General features: G+C 45.8%; 1 protein-coding gene across 5 annotated transcripts in view; it reads left to right on the forward strand.

The window, feature by feature from the left end:
* The first annotated feature begins 2,569 nt into the window (after window positions 1-2,569).
* MFSD10 (major facilitator superfamily domain containing 10) overlaps window positions 2,570-14,223 on the forward strand; it is a 28,108-nt gene continuing 16,454 nt past the window's right edge. Inside the window, exons 1-6 of one of the 5 annotated variants that reach the window (XM_074272418.1) lie at window positions 2,570-2,719; window positions 7,655-7,885; window positions 8,425-8,521; window positions 9,489-9,592; window positions 10,418-10,576; window positions 13,239-13,427. In XM_074272418.1, the coding sequence (XP_074128519.1) occupies window positions 7,712-7,885; window positions 8,425-8,521; window positions 9,489-9,592; window positions 10,418-10,576; window positions 13,239-13,427 (723 nt within the window). In that variant the 5' untranslated portion in view covers window positions 2,570-2,719; window positions 7,655-7,711. Of the gene's footprint in view, window positions 2,720-2,809; window positions 2,942-3,383; window positions 3,746-3,780; window positions 3,803-5,704; window positions 5,807-7,654; window positions 7,886-8,424; window positions 8,522-9,488; window positions 9,593-10,417; window positions 10,577-13,238; window positions 13,428-14,223 lie in introns of those variants that run through there. The other 4 variants (XM_074272419.1, XM_074272420.1, XM_074272422.1 and 1 more) reach the window with 4 other exon arrangements.

The raw sequence follows: 14,223 nt of genomic DNA on the forward strand, positions 1-14,223 counted from the left end.
TTCTAGTTATGTAATTTTTTTCCTCCTCAATTCAACAAGAATTAGTATCAGTTGCATGCAAAGTACTGGGCCAGCGGGTCAGTTGGAAAGGCAATCTGAACTCCTCTCCATCTTTCCCCATCTTGGACTAGGGTTATACCTATCTGAGGAGAAACGCAGGAACTTCGGCAGTGTAAGGGTCCTGGGGTGAGAGTGAGGTATTAAGTCAGATGAAGATGTATTTATTAAGCACCTACTTATGTGTCAGGCACTGTGCTAAACTTTGGAGATGCAAAGAAAAGAAAAAACAAAGAGAGTCTTAAAGAAAGGAAAAAACCCTAGCTCCTAAGAGGCTTATGCTGAAATGGGGGAAGATACCAGGCAAACAACTTTGTATAAAGAAAATATATATCAGACAAACTGGAGATAACCTCAAAGGAAATACATTAAATATAAGGAGGGCTGAAAAAGGCCCTGAGGCATCTGGGTCAATGTGTAACTGAACAGTAATTTCCTCTACAACCATTTCTGTTGGTCCCAATTTGTAGCAGACTAGTATTTGGCATATAGTAGGCACTTAATAAATGCTTGTTGAAGACAATTCCAATCCTCTAGGAATAGAAAATGCATATATATACACAGAGAGAACTATGAAGACTGCATGTAGATTTTTTGTTTGTTTGCTTTTTCTTTCTCAGGGCTTTTCCCCCTTTTGGTCTGATTTTTCTTTCACAACATGACAAATATGAAAACAGCAGGATGATGTCAGAGGCCTGGAGAGACTTACATAAACTGATGCTGAGGGAAACAAGCAGGACCAGGAGATCATTGTACACTTCAACAACAATACTGTATGAGGATCAATTCTGATGGAAGTGGAAATCTTCAACAATGAGAGGATCCAAATCAGTTCCAATTGTTCAGTAATGAAGAGAACCAGCTACACCCAGAGAGAGAACTATGGGAAATGAGTATGGACCACAACATAGCATTTACACTCTTTCTGTTATTGTTTGCTTGCATTTTTGTTTTTTCTTCTCAGGTAATTTTTACCTTCTTTCTAAATCCGATTTTTCTTGTGCAGCAAGATAACTGTATAAATATGTATACATATATTGTATTTAACATATACTTTGACATATTTAACATATATAAAACTGCCTGCCATCTAGGGAGAGGGAGGAGGGAAGGAAGGGAAAAGTTGGAACAGAGGTGTTTGCAAGGGTCAATGTTGAAAAATTACCCATGCATATGTTTCGTATATAAAAAGCTATAATAAAAAATTTAGGAAAAAAACACCCCCCCCAATATATTTCTACCATATTTAACAGGTATTGGACTACTTGGGGGAGAAGATGGGAAAAGGAGGGAAAAGTGGAACACAGGGTTTTGCAGGGAGTAATGTCGAAGAATTGTCTAGGCATATGTTTTGAAAATAAAAAGCTTTAATTTAAAAAATAGAAAGCATGTTTAAAAGGATGGTACAAGTTTAATCTAGATCAGATTGCTGGCTGTCTTGAGGAGGCAAGAGGGAAAGGAGGGAGAAAAAATTTGAAATAAAAAAATCTTAGAAGAATGAATATTGAAAACTATCTTTACATGTATCTGGAAAAAGAAAATGCTATTGGGGAAAACGAAATGCTTGCTGATGGACAGAAGCGGGCGTAGTAGTTAATAACGGCGATAATAGCTTTAATCGCTTGACTAAATGCTTTGCATTTAACTATTTGATGCTCCTAACGGACCTCTGAGGTTTTACAGATAAGAAAACTGGGAGGGGTCGGACGAGTGGCCCGGGTCACACGGGCCGTAAGCGGCGGGAGGATTTGAATTCAAGTGTTCCGGGTTGGAAATGCTTCGCCCCAGCCCCTGCTCGACGGACTGGGGCTTGGGGAGACCTGGGAGTCTCCTGCTGCGGCCTCCTCCCGGGATGGCCTGGGGTCCCCAAGCCTGTGATCAGAGACTCAGCCGCCAGGCCCGGAGCCTCCGATGGGGATGGCCCATTCCCCTGGAGGGAAGGCAGCCCCCCAGTACTGAAGCCTGGGAATCCCCCGTGGGGAGATACGGCAGAAGAACGCCGCGGGCTTTAGACCTGGAAACAACTTCCAGAAAAAAATCTGGTTCCCTTCTCCTAATCAGCCGGGGACACTGAGGCTGGCCCAGAGAGGGGGCGATCTGCACAGGAGTCTACTCCAGCTGTTCCGCCTCCTTATTCTCCCGGGCGGGAGTACGGCCCGGCTCCCGCCTCCATCTCTGCCGGGGGCTCTTAGCTTCCGTCCCCCGGTCTAGGCTGCAGGGCTCCGGAGATGGAGCAGAAATGGCATCGTTCACGGGGTGCTCGGGATCTTGGGGTGCGTGTGTTTGGGGGATGGCTTTCTCGCTGCCCCATCCCGAGCCCCGCAGCGGTGCCGGGAGAGGGATCCCCTCCAGGGAGAGGAGGAGGGTTCCGGGGAAGGATGGGGAGGGAGGGGGCGCGGGCAGGCGGGCCGCCGCTCCCCGCTAGCTCTGGGGCGGAAGAGGAAACGCGCCAGGGAGGGTTCTCCGCACCCGGGGATGGAGGACTGGGAGAGGAGGAAGGAGGAGGGAGGGTGGGGACTTGCGGGCGGGGCTTGGCCTGGCGAGGAGGGGCCGCGCCGCGGCCTCAGCATCAGCTCGCGGCTCGGCTCCCCCGCTCTCCGCTCCGCTCAGTCCCAGCCCCAGGCGGCTCCCCCGGCCGCGGAGCCGCGGCCCGAGCGACCAGGTAAGCGCCGGGTCCCGCCCCTCTCCTCCCTCCCCCTCCCCTCCCCGGGGATGCCGGGACCGGGTCGGCGTCCCTGGGCTCCGGAGCTCGCGCCCGCGCCCGCTCCGGCCCCTTCACGTTTGGCAGCTGCGAGTCCCGGCGGCATCGGAGAGTGGACGGAGCTCCTGGGCTTCGAGCCCGAAATCCCGGGTTCCAGTCCTCCCGCGGTGTGACGTCGGGCAGGTCAGCCGCCCCCAGGGCCTCGGTTTCTAACTCTGTAAAAAGGGGGGTGGAAGGCGCGCCGCGGTCCGGGAAAACGGGTCCGAGGTCCGGCCTAGGACGCGCCCGGAGCTTAGGAGCCCGCCTAGGGGAGGGCCTGGGAGAGGGGGGTTGAGCGGCGCTTTTGAAATAGGAATAAGATTGTGAAATGGAGAAACGCTTCGGAAGGGAGAGCGCCTTCGGGGCTCCCTCAGACCCGTCCTGGAAGTATTTCTGCAGGTGGCATCTCTGCTGGCACGGAGTCGGTGTCTCGGCTGCTAGAACCGGCCTTCCTCCCGCGGGAGCGCTGCCCCCTGGAACATCCCCAGAGTGAGGGGCTCCAGGAGGGGGCTGAGCCGCCGCAGGAACGCCCGTCCCCTTCCTTTGCCACACCCATCCCTGCAAAACCAGGGAAACTTTGCTTTGCTCGCCAGGAAGGAGAAAAAAGCTGGCCGGATTGCTTGAGGAAGCCCTGTCTGCGCCTGGGGCTCTGGACTTTGAATTAGGAGACTAGAATTCTAAACTGGGAATGACTTGTTGTTCTGTGTGGGTGGGCGAAGCTCTCTCCAGCCCCAGGAGTCTCAGTTTCTCCAGCTGCTAAATGAGGAGACTGGATCCGAAAAACTATGAGAGTTTCGCCGGCTCGGACTTTCTATGTCCTGAAGTGCTTTGGAGAGCTCTAGATTTCCCGTTCACTTGTGTGAATTAGCAGGTTAAAGTCACGGATCCTACCCTGACCTGCCAGCCACCCTCCCCCAGGTGACTGGAGTCAATGTTTCTGAATTCTGCGTAAGTGTTTACATGGACAATCGGCAGAATGACCATTAAGGCAGCTGGGAAGCAAAGGTCAGTGTGACTTCAGCAGAATGGTCAGTGGAACCGAGCCCCGTGTTCCTTGGAGGTCAGAGCATGTGAGCTTGATAGATTTTCTTTTTTGGAATTGGAAGAATATCAAACTTTAGACAAAAAGATTTTAGAACAAATCACAGACTAAAAGCAAAAAATATATAGAAGATCAGAGCCAAAGAGGCCTTAATTAGTCCACCTTGAAGGCGGCTGGGAGCTGAGAAGGGTTAAGGATTTGCCCAGGACCCCAAGTTCAGAGCAGAAACTGGGTAGAATATAGAACTCTTAGCAACTAGGCTAGAGCTTTTTATCAATATACTCTAAAACTTTTCAGATTTCTTGATTCTTGGCCTAGGAGAATCATTAATAATACTTATCATTAGTATTTAAGTAGTACTTTAAGCGTTGCAAATTGCTTTACAGATTTTATTTGATCCTCACAACAACCTGTAAAGGAGCAACTATTATCCCTATTTTGCTGACAGGGAAATTGGGACCAAAAGGAGATAAATGAACTGTGCAGGGTCACAGGCTAGATCTGAGCTCAGTCTTCTATCTGGATAACTATATATTTCCCTGATTTCTCAAACATAGTTTCATTCCCCTAAGTCCATCCCTACAGTCCCAAAGTAAAGGAGTAGCCAAGAGAACAATAACCTTATAGTCTTTGATTATAGATAGCAGAACTAGGGGAAGGAAGCAGAAATTATAGGGAAGTGGATTGTGGCTAAGTGACAGTTAAGAGTCGTCCAAACCAACAATGGAATGTGCTCCATCTCTAGAATCCTGTAAACTCATCCCTGGATGTGTTTAGTAAACACCTACTGTGTGTGGAACACTATTGTGCACACTAGGTTTGGATAAAACCATAGTTCCTGCCCCCTGGAGAATTTATAGTCTGGGAATGAGGCTGGATTAAGCACACACCAGGTGAAGCGACAAGAATCCTTGCTGTTCCTTATATAAGACACTCCATCCTCTCTATTCATTCAGTGGTTACCCCTCATTCCTGGAGTGCTTTTTCTCCTTGTCTCCATCTCCATGTTTTCTTGACTGAAATCCTACCTTCTTCTAGAGGCCTTTCTCTGTCCCCTTTAATCCTAGTGTCTTTTCTGAGATTGTCTCCAATTGCTGTTTGCAAGTTGTCTTCCCAGGGAGAATGTAAGCTCTTTGAGGGCAGGGCTTGTTTTTTCCTTTGCATCCCCCAGGGTTTAGCATGGTGCCTGTCACACAGTATTTACTTACTAAGTGGAGTAATTATAGATTAATTTTCAGTAATACTATAGAATCAATTTATGCTTTGAGTTGTATATTATTACTGTTATTATTAGAGAGAAAGGTGGTGATGTGTACTTGAAAGAGTCAGTGGCTAGGAGTCAGAGCTGAATTCTGGTCCTGGCTCTGCCATTATATTAACTGTTAATACACAGAATGTCAGCGGAAGAAAGACACTTAGAGGTTGTCTTTTTACTTGGTATCAAACTCCAATAAAAGCTGCGCCATTAAACTATACATAAGAATTCCTGAAGGCCACATAGTAACTCAGAAAACCATATATTAACATTATCCATTTTCTATTGTATTTGGAGGGGCAGCTGGAGGTGCAGTGGATAGTGCCGGACCTGTAGTCAAGAAGACTCATCTTCATGAGTTCAGATCTGGTCTTGGACACTACCTGTGTGCAGACTTAATCCTGTTTGCCTCAGTTTCCTAATCTGTAAAATGAGGAAATGGTAAAATACTCCAGTATCTTTGCCAAGAAAACCCCAAAGGGATAACATGAGAATAAAAACAACTGAACCACAAATTGTATTTTTATATCGTTAAGTATTTCCCCGTTACATCTTCATCTGATTTGAACTGTACTCAATCTTGCAGGTTACAAACCCCTCATTTGACAGATGACTTAACTGAACTCTAGAAAAGAAGAAATGAATTTGCTTCAGGTCTCTTAGTTGAGAGATGACAGAGCTGAGACCAGAACTCGCATCTCCTGACTCCTAGGTTGATATTTTTTATGTTCTCTAACAAGTCACTTAACTTTCTGAGCCTCAGTTTCCCTATTTGTAGCATGCCCTCTTCTATGTGAGGATCAAATAAGATGTGTGTTCAGGGAAACTTAAAAGGAACAAAACACTTTTTAAAAAAATTATTTTTACAGAAAAAATAAATATCTCCTCTTTGAGTTCATGCCCCTAATACTATCTACTTGGGGGAAACAGACACACTCACAGACAAGACAGGGTAAATAATCCTTTGTATTGCATTTGGGGCTGGAATGGTGAGGTGGGAAGGGCAGGAGAAACAACCTCAGAAGTTTCTTTCCAGATGGTGATTCTGAGAATTCTATCTGAAATTCAGGCTGTTGCGGCCTGTTCTGAGAAGTAAGTTTGAAACGGTTTAGCCACTTCTCTCCTAAGAGTGTTGTAACAATGACAAGCTCCTTTCGAACTGTTACATAATAACTGTTACAGGGTCTTCCATCTGTAGATGGAGAATCACCAGAAGTTAGGGCTGGAGCTTTGGAACATAGAGCATAGAAAGCCAAGACTGGATGGAACTTTCTTAGAGATCATTAAATTGACCCCTTCATTCGAGAAACAAAGAAATTGAATCTCAGACTATGGGGGGATTGCAGTTGGACCATCAGGCTTGGAGTCAGGAAACTCCATCTTCCTGAGTTCAAATCTGGTCTCAGACACTAGTTGTGTGACTTGACCAAGTCGTTTGATCTTGTGTGCCTCAGTTTCCTCATCTGTAAAATGAGCTGGAGAAGAAAATGGCAAAGGTACTGGAATGCTTTGCCAAGAAAACCCCAAATGGGGTCATAGAGATTCGGCTACAACTGAACCACCACCCACTTTGCAGAACCAGGACAAGATAGGTCTCCAGCCCCCAAAGCCTTTGGGATTTGATCAGTGGGACTTTTGTCCACTTTCTCGGTGGTGGGAAGAACGGAGAGGGGGGGGTTCCCAGCATTCTGGGCATGTCACTCAAGGGAGGGAGGCCATCTGACCTTGCTCCATCCACTATACTACTCTCCACAATATGGTGCCATAGAGTGAATGGTTCTTGATCTGTAGGGAGTTGAGGATGTCTTTAAGATCAAAGAGGAGCAGCTAGACAGCGAAGTGGATAAAGCATTAGCTCTGGGGTCAGGAGTACCTGAATACAAATCTGACCTTAGACACTTAACACTTTCTACCTGTGTGACCCTGGGGAAAATCACGGGACCCCAATTGTCTTGGGGGAAAAAAAGAAGGAAAGAAAAGGATCAAATAAGAGAGCACACATAAAGTATTTTGCAAACCTTAAAGGGCTACATAAATGCTATTTTTTCTCTTCCTCCTTCTGCTAGGTCCTGAAGTTTGTATACACACACACACACACACACACACACATATATATATATATATGTGATGACATATATGACACAGGTCATCTAATTCCAGACTGGCGCTTCCCCATATTATTCAGCACCAGTCTGGGCAGGTCAATTCTCTGAGAGCCTCCACAGCTGTGGATCATAGCATCTGAAGGAGTTGCAGGGCGGCCTTTGCTGACACAGGTGTTACTGACTGGGAATGAGATAAATTGGAGGCAGAGGAGAGAGGTCAGCCTCTCAGTCTCCTTGTATCATCCTCTCACGTGAGGAGATCCATTCTGCTGATCTGGGTTGGATCTCCAACAGCCACTGGCAGGTGGCTCCCGTGTATTCCAACACCTCTCTATTACAAAAATGCCTTAAAGAGGAGCAGAAGATTCCAAGGGGAAAGACCTTGCTGGAGGTGGGCTGTGGGGGTGGGGAGCAGGAGAAATGGGTTCATTTGATTGTGTTCTTCCTCCCCTTAGGAATGTGAAGATCCCACCAGTCCCAAGTGCTCCGTCTGGGAGAAGTCTGCAGGGAATATGGGTCTGAGCAAGGAAGAGGGCTGTACTCGGCGACCTCCCATCAAGGCCCACTCGGAACCCTCTGGCCGAGTCATCACGATTGTTTTCCTGGCTCTGCTGATTGACTTACTGGGCTTCACGCTTATTCTTCCCCTCTTGCCTTCCATCCTAGATCACTATGGCAGATCCAAGGTGAGTGGCTTTGTTCCTAGAAATTTTGAAACAAGGGCTAGGGATGTGGAGGGGAAGGTTGAGGAGAAGAGGGAACAAGCTTTGAAATTGCACATATACACAACCCCCACCCCCCACCCCCTTCTTACCATCATAAGGACAAATTTATAATAAATAAATTCGGTAGAAAGACTTCTTAGGCTTTTGTTAGAGGGCCTGGATTGGAACCCTGCCTTTTAAAGTACTTTCTAAACTTTAGGGTGCCAGAGAAATATGAATTATTTAATATTAATCACTTAAATAGAAAGCACATGTGTTTGGTTGCAGGGACAGTAAGAGGTGAGGGGTGGCTTTGTAAGGTTTGGGAGCCTGTAAGAACTTAGTTTTAGATTAATTCTTTAACTCAATTTTGCATACCCATATCCTGCAAAGAAAAAACAAATATTACCCCCCCCATCTGCTTCTTTTAAAATTGGGCTTTTATGGTGGTAGCTGGAGCAGTAAAGAAGTCAAGGAGCTTATTTGTGGAACTATCTGACAAGCTTTTCTCCTTTCTGTAGGACCCTTTTTACCAGTCCTTACAGCAGGGTGTGGACTGGTTTGCTGCCACGGTTGGTGTGCCTCCTGAGAGGAAATATAACAGCGTCTTATTTGGAGGTATTAGTCTTTTAGACTTTTGTCTGACTTCCCAAAACTAAAAAGTGACAGAATTAGGATTTGAACCTTGGTCTTCTGACCCCCAAAGTCAAGAGGCATAGAGATAAGTAGAAAAAACAATTACAAAACATAAACAATGCCACATAAATGTGAAGTATGCTGTTCTTAGAAATAAATCATGGGAAGGAGGGAAAGAGAATAAGAATTTATAAGCATCTCATTTGATTTAATACTAGCAGATTTGGAGATGATGGAAGATAGTTACAAATAATAGGTAGCATTTATATTGTGCTTAAGATTGGCAAAGGACTGGAGAAATATTCTCATTTGATCTTTACCACAACCCTGGAAAGTAGGATTTTACAGTTAAGGAAACTGAGGAAAACAGAGGTTGTCACATGCCCAAGATCTCTCACCAGTATGTGCCCAAAGCTCAATTTGAACTTGTTTTCCTGATTCTAGACCGGTCTCTATTCACTAGACCACCCCCCTGCGGCAGTATTATCACAGGGATAGTGGTGGTAGAAGTAGCAGTGGCAGCAGCCTCAGTGTGATTCTTGAGGCAAGGTTCCTTCCAGCATAAGAAGAAGCATGTTCTACACGTTCTCAGCCACCCCTTGGGCCCCTCTCTCTTGCCCAGCCAAGAGACTCCCCTGCCCTCCATTCCTGTCCCATAGAGATAGTATCTTAAGGTATGTCATCCTGCTGACACACCGGGGTTTTCATTAGCACTCTGTCAGGCTAAAAAACCTTCAGCATTCAAAGAGAACCCCCTCTCGGGGCAGAATTTCAGAACCTGGAACAGGCCCATTAGGAGCAGGGAATCTCTCTATTCATCTTTCTGCCCAAGCTGGAGGGCAGAATCCTCCCCCGAGGAAGCGAAAGCCTGGCTTTGCCAGTGTAAAGACACAGAAGGAGATGGTTGCTGATGTGAGGGGCTGCAAGGCTAATGCTCTCTTTCTTTCAGGCTTGATTGGCTCCATCTTTTCCATCCTGCAGTTTTTCTCCTCTCCTCTCACCGGAGCAGCATCGGATTCCTTTGGGAGACGGCCAGTCATGTTGCTGACTTTGGTATGACTCCTGAGGGTCTGCAGGCCAGTGGGTGCACACACATTTGTGTAAACCACCTTTATTTCCCTTATCCCAAGACAGATATTTCTCTGTTAAGAGAGAGAGGCAGTTAAATGGAACCTTAAGCTAACAGGGTAAATTTGAGAGTGTAACATCTGCATCTAGGAAACATAATTTCCCCTCGTGGAACCTCTGAAGACTGTCAGGGTAGTTACTTCTTGTTAAGACTTATTTAAATCTTTTCGTTTGTTTTTTGTGCTGATGAGGCGGTTCATATTTTTCAACCAGCTGTGTTCAGCTAACTGCTTTTGAAAAAATGTTTTATTAATTCACTTTGTCTCTTATCATTTCAAGATGGGTGATCTCCCGGGATTAAACCCTCTTTTGTAGTGAAGAAAAATGATTACGTCAAAATATCTGAAACAGGGACCATAATTGACAGTGTTACTGAGATTTGGCCACAACAGATAAAAGGCTGTGATCCAACTGAGCTGATCAAGCTTTTGGAGAAATTAACTCTGTTCTGACCAAGCCTTCAGAGTAGCTGCCGCTGCTAATTCCTAGATTCCACAGGAGATAGAGAAATTTGAAGGGAAGACTGTGCATTTCCCCTCCTTATAAACAAGATGGTGAGATGTGCTCAAGGATGGAAAGGGAATATGGCTCATTATGGCAATACCCTCGGAAGAGACTTTTTCTCTCTGCTCGGCACTTGTTGCCCATTTGGTTGATACTGAGGGGCCACATGAGCTTTCTATCTATTTGCAGACTCCAAGGTCAGATCAGGGCTCAGTATAAATAATGGTTTCCCTTGCTTGCCTCTAGGTGGGACTGATCATGTCCTACGCAGTGTGGGCCCTCTCCAAAAGCTTCGGAGCCTTTCTGCTCTCCAGGGTCATTGGAGGAATAAGCAAAGGCAACGTTAGCCTTTCCACAGCCGTCATTGCAGATCTGAATTCACCTCAGGCTCGGAGCAAGGGGATGGTAAGTCATGGAGAGTTCACTCAGCTGTATCTCCTTAAGCCTCCTTGACTCCTCCCTGCCACCCCAGAGGATTTGGGCCAGCTCTTTCCCTATTAGCCCTGTCTCTTTTTTGCTTCACTGACTCTCCCGGGAGCTGGGATTTCTTTCTTCATCACTTGTACCCTCTGGGTCTCAGTTTCTCCATCTGTAAAATGGGGATGCCAGTTCTGTCTTGTTGACTTCACAGAGTAGAGAGATGAATCAGTGAGATAAAGGAGGAAGGAATATTATTAATTTTTTAAAAAGATTGTCCTCGTGTAAAGTATCACTCCACTTTCTTGGTGGGAACGGAGCATTTAGCAAGCATCTGAACTTTTCAGTTCCTGGTAAACTTTGGGCAGTGACATGAACCATCCTGAGTCGGGTGACTCCAGGGGTCAACAGGAGATAGCATCAGGAATTAAAAAAAAAAAAAAAAGAAAGAAAGTACTTGGTTGGGAGATGAGACCCAGATTCTAGCTCCAGCGTTGTTGCTGTGTGATTGAGAGTGGGCTTCAGTATCCCACCTGTGAAAGATGATAACCATAGTCCAGCTGGATTCACAGGGAGCTTGTAAGGATAAAATAGAAATATATTTTCCAGTTACTCCAAATCTGACTGTGTCCTTTATGTCGGAGTATTAGTGCATATACCTGGGCAGTCATGTTTCAGGAAGCTGTGATTCTGTTACAGGATAATATCTCCGTTTGCAGACTTTGGTTACTCAAAGTTTAGTGGTTGGTCATCCAAAATTGTTAAAGTAAGGAAACAAATACATAATAAACAGGGTCCATGATGGTTTGTGAATTGCATAGATCCCTTTTCAGAATAGTGTTTTTAAAAGCACAAAATCAAATACAAAGAATTATAATCTATGTTGAAATAATAATCAAAATATTTAAAGGAACAAGTTTACAGACTCCATTCCTAAGTGAGTGGGGCAGATTATACCTCTCGTCCTTGAAATCTCTGGTTCATCCGTCATCCTGTGGGGTCTGCTCCAGGGACTTTCTCCAAGATCTCTTGACATTATGTAGGTATCCGTGGCGTATACCCTTGGAGAGCAGCATGTGGGCTATCCATCAGTTAAACCTCAATTTCTCCATGTGAGCAGTTCACTTCCTTTCCTTATATTTCTTTTCTATTATCTTCTTATTAACATTTGTAATTTGTTAATATATTGTAATCTACTTATGCTTGTCATGTCTCTCCATTGTCTTTTGGATGACTGTATTTTGATTGTTTAGAGACTATGGGGTTTCATGCGTGGCAGCCATGTGGCGTCATTGAAGAATATTGACATATGGCGGCAAAGGAACAAATTGGCAAAGATGGAAATAGTCAGTGTTGGTGGGGCTGTGGGAAGATAATCATATTAACACAGATAGATGAGCTGTGAATTGGTCCAATTGTTCTGGAATAATGCTTAAAAAAATGACTAAGATGTTCATTCCTTTTGACCCAGAGAAGGGGGTATTCTATGGTGCCCATTGGGGTTGGGAAGAGGATTCCTTGGCTTGGTTCTGGGTATTGATGATGAGGTTTAATAATGTTTTCTCATCCTGAAACCACGAAGCTAACTGACCAGTTTCCAGGATATGGAGGTGGTGTGTGAAGCTGAGGTTTTTGAGGTCACTTAATATCCCCAAATTCTGGTATTTTTTTCCCTAATCCCACCCCCTAATTTAAACATATTAATAAGCATTTATTTTCTCTTTCTTCTTCTCTTCCCATTGGGGAAAAAAAGTCCTGTAACAAATACACATTCCCGAATTGACCATATTCAAAAGATCTCATTCTGCTTCTTGCAACCATCTCCTGTCGGGTAACATGCTCAGTCATTGGTCCTCTGGAATCATGGTCATTGAGTGGATCATAGTTTAAATTTTCAAAATTGCCTCTTTGTACTATGTTGTTGTTACCATATAAATTATTCTCAGGGTGTGCTCACGTCTTCATCAGCTTATCCAAGTTTCTCGGATTTCTCTGAAGCGGTTCTTTCTGTTAGATCTCACAAGTTTTCCATGGCATCCATGTTAAATGCCATAATTTGTTCAGTCCCTTGTTCAGCTCAATTGATGGGCATTGCTTAAGTGTGTAGTTCTTTTCCATTATAAAAAGAACTCTATCTTTCTGGACATGTAGGTCCCTTTCTCCCATTTTAAAAATTTCTTTGAAGCCCTAGTAGGGGTATTGTGGTCCATACAATTTAGTGACTTTGGGGCACAGTTCTAAATTGCTTTCCAGAAGGACTGGGCTAATTCCTATTTCTACCCCTGAAACATTAATAAGCCTATTTTCTCTCAGTCTAACATTTGTCATTTTCCTTTTTTTTTTCTTTTTGGTAAATCTTGCCAATTAAGTGGGTGTGAAATGGAAGCTTGAAGTTTAATTTGCATTTCTCTATTAGTAATCGAGAACATTTTTTCTTATGGCTATTTGCAGTTTGAAATTTTCTCTTTGAAAACTGTTCATAGCCTTTGGTCCTTTATTTACTGGGGAAGAACCTCAGTTACTTAAGCTAAAAGTGAGGGTGGCAATCCCCGTGCTTGCTGCCTCCTGGGGACGAGGGATCCATACTGTATAATGGGGTGCTGCCCTCTCCTTGGTGAAAACGCTTTTGATGTCGCTTGTGCCCCTGCAGGCCATGATCGGGGTGGCTTTTTCCCTGGGCTTCACCATCGGTCCGATGATCGGGGCCTGCCTGGCAGGGGAGACAGCTAAAGGAGACCGCTTCTACCTTCACGCGGCCTTGTGGGCGTTGGCGTTCGCCATCTCTGACCTGGCGTTTGTTTTCTGCTTCCTTCCGGAGACCCTCCCCAGGGACAAACGGGTAAGGCCCCCCGCAGGATTTATTTGGGGTTGGGGGGGTTGGAGGAGCACAGAGTCCTGTCTGGAGGGGTGTGTGGGACCCCCGAGGCACCCGTTTTACAGACAGGGATGTGTTGTGTTCAGGGCCACGTGGCTGGAAGCATCTCAAATAGCTGCTTCTAACTCCGAGTGCTTTCTGGTTCTGGGTGGAATGAGTCTGGGGCATTCAGATGGATGTCTAATATTAATGGCAGAGGCTGAAAAGGAGCAGGGGGACTAGTGAATTAGCTGCAGGTGAAGATGTTCGTGATCGTTTTCCCTTCTGTTTTTGTGGCCTGGAGTGGTAGTGGGAAGTCAGGTAATGAGCATTTATGGGCCTCGTGGGTGGCTCAGTGGGTGGAGCCGGAACCCGTTAACCTGCACTGGTGATGGAAAAGGAAGCACAAACCATCCAGCGGTGGCTGAACCACCCATGCTAGGGCAGAAGCCTCCCTGCCTTTACTTTCTGCTGGAGGCAATGGCAGGTACAGATGGGGGCAGTGGCCGCCTAGGGTTGGCCCCGGCCTTGCGTGGGGCCGGAGGGAAGACCTCTGTAAAAGGTGGGATTTGAGCTGCATCTGGATGAAGGGGGAGGAGGAAGAGCCCCCCTGGCTTGGGGGACAGCCATGAAAGGGCACAGGTCTGAGCGGTGTGGGAGGCAGTTAACAGGATGGTGTCCCTGAATGGCAGAGAGCCAGGAGACTGAAAGGGAAGAATACGAGAAGGGACAAAGGGTTCCAGACGAGCTTTACAGGCCGGCCAGAGGATTTCTGCTTTGA

The sequence above is a fragment of the Sminthopsis crassicaudata genome, chromosome 6, assembly GCF_048593235.1.
Source record: "Sminthopsis crassicaudata isolate SCR6 chromosome 6, ASM4859323v1, whole genome shotgun sequence".
In the NCBI taxonomy this organism is placed as follows: domain Eukaryota; kingdom Metazoa; phylum Chordata; class Mammalia; order Dasyuromorphia; family Dasyuridae; genus Sminthopsis; species Sminthopsis crassicaudata.